At 50.9% G+C, this 2,252-nt stretch overlaps 2 protein-coding genes across 2 annotated transcripts in view; one reads left to right on the top strand and one right to left on the bottom strand.

Moving 5' to 3' along the window:
- Window positions 1-562: 562 nt before the first annotated feature.
- Window positions 563-2,252, bottom strand: part of T265_00861 (hypothetical protein) — a gene marked incomplete at both ends in the record, with an annotated part of 29,678 nt that continues 27,988 nt past the window's right edge. The window contains one exon of the mRNA XM_009164756.1: window positions 563-736. Coding sequence (XP_009163020.1) covers window positions 563-736 — 174 coding nt within the window. The remainder of the gene's footprint in view (window positions 737-2,252) is intronic.
- Window positions 1,585-2,252, top strand: part of T265_00862 (hypothetical protein) — a gene marked incomplete at both ends in the record, with an annotated part of 6,465 nt that continues 5,797 nt past the window's right edge. Inside the window, 2 exons of the mRNA XM_009164757.1 lie at window positions 1,585-1,971; window positions 2,004-2,246. Of these exons, the coding sequence (XP_009163021.1) occupies window positions 1,585-1,971; window positions 2,004-2,246 (630 nt within the window). The remainder of the gene's footprint in view (window positions 1,972-2,003; window positions 2,247-2,252) is intronic.

Consider the following 2,252-nt stretch of genomic DNA (forward strand, 5'->3'; position numbering starts at 1 on the left):
GTTTTATGCTTCCCGCTGCCTACAAACATTAAACAAAATAACACCTTTCTAAATCCACGAGATCCTTTCTATATAGGAGCTTCTAACGTCCGTACTCCATGTCAAATTGGCAAGCAGGCATTGCTCCCTGAAACCTTGTACTCCCTTAAAATTGATGTATGCTGTGTCTCCGGAACATGCATACAAGACCCGAGCGTGGTTCTGCATCTCAGAACGCCAAGGATGAACTCAGCTACTTCACATTTCTCCCTGCGTGTGTCCGGTGACCCAGAAACGATGACTGGTGGAATAAATGGCGTGGGAGTCGCACTCAGCCCCAGAGCTGAACGCGCTATGCTGGATTGTATCCCAATGAACAGTCGTCTCTGCGCCGTCCGGTTATACAGTTCAATCAAGCTCAACGCCTGGGCATGGGGAGCGGTGCCTGTTTGTCGTGTCGGCTCATGCCCCAACGGACTGCAGTTCTGATGCGGAGAAGGATACTTTCTATCGAGAGCTATCCGGGCCCATTCGCCAGGCAAAAAAGCACTGATATTGTGATCCTTACAGGTGATCTGAATGCTCAAGTAAGTCGTCTGAGCTCCTTGGAATCACATTTAGGCGGTCGATTCGTAGTCGATGCTTGCCGCACAGACAGCGGAGATAGACTTTCAGTTGTGTGCTGATCACGAACTGTTTCTGGCAAGTACGGACTTTCAGCATAAACGTTCGCACCGCGTAACCTGGCGGCCGCCAACTACAAATCAACGGTGGACCCAGTTGGACCACGTGGCCACCAGCCACCGGTGGAGAGCCACAATTCAAGACTGACGTTTATTCTGGGGCACACCACTTGATTCCGATCACACCATGGTGCGTGCGCGCTTGACAGTTCGTTTCCCTTCAGGCCCTCGCACGTCGGCAAGAAGCATGCCAATCCACCAGCTTCGAAGATCTATCATAGCTCAACAGTATCGATCTGAGCTAAGCCAACAACTCTCCACAGCTAACCGACACTGATGACAATGAGCACGTGAATGGAGCATGGCAAAATGTGAAACGAGCTATGCTAGCCCTGTTCAGTGCTGTCTCTCTGACTTCTCCACTTCGACCACTAGTTCACTGGATATCGTCGACGTCGCTATACATGATTGCGGCCGGGCAATTAGTTTGACAGCGCACGCAAATCCCTCAAACGCCAAATAGTGAAGAGTCTAAGGAAAGTCCGAGAGCTCTGGTAGACATCGAAAGCTCTGGAGTTAGAGAAGGCTTTTGCTACGGGAAACAGCCGCGCCCTACATCAACTGATACGATCGACTGGCTCTAGAAAAGCAACGGTCAGCGAAACGACAAGTGAAAAAGGTAGCTCATTAATTCACTTGCGAAAACGTCGACTGGAGAGATGGGCCGACCACTTCGAACAGCAGTTCAGCTGGCCTCCTGCAGCACAGCCTGTGGGAATAATGCATACGGGCGAATGGAATGTAACCTTGATGGCTCGTTGTAAGACGAAATAAGGTACGGAATAGCCCTAGTGAAACGTGGGAAGGCACCAGGACCGGACGGTTTGTATACAGCCCTCTTCAAAGAAGCGGAGAATCCCTGATGACCCATCTGACAAAGCTTATTGATGCTATATGGAGCAAAAAGAACGTGCCTGCATGGGGCATGTCGACAGTTATCCCTATCTTCAAAAAGGGTACGCGGACGCTCTGTGAAAACTACAGTGGCATCAGCGTGTTAGCTGTGGCATCGAAAGTGCTCTCTGGCATTGTCGTTCGAGGGTTGACTGAACACAGGGAGAGAAGGACCCTGAAAACCAAACTGGGTTCCGTCCTGCAAGAGGATGCATCGATCAAATCTTCACCCTCCGACAGATTCCGGAATAGCGACACTGCTTCCAGCAACCAACAATGGTTGTTTTTCGTGATCTGGAAGCTGCCTTTGGCTCTGTGGACCGCCAAGCACTATGACAGTGTCTGTGGAGCAGAGGTGTCCCCCATAAATTCTTGAACCTCATTAAGGCACTGTACGCCAACTCCCGCGGCCGTGTAAAGGTCTACGGGAAGCTTTCTCCTGAGTTCACCACATCAAGTGGTGCCCGACAGGGCTGCCCTCTTTCACTTTTCCTTTTCAACTTCATCATTGATACGATCATGGAAGACTCACTACCAGCCTCTAATGCCTGTGGGGTCGAAGTGCTCCCTGGGCCTCCGCTCACAGACATCGAGTACGCAGACGACATAGCTCTTCTTGGATCTGACCCCGTGGCA

This window comes from Opisthorchis viverrini (assembly GCF_000715545.1).
Source record: "Opisthorchis viverrini unplaced genomic scaffold opera_v5_9, whole genome shotgun sequence".
Classification (NCBI taxonomy): Eukaryota; Metazoa; Platyhelminthes; class Trematoda; order Opisthorchiida; family Opisthorchiidae; genus Opisthorchis; species Opisthorchis viverrini.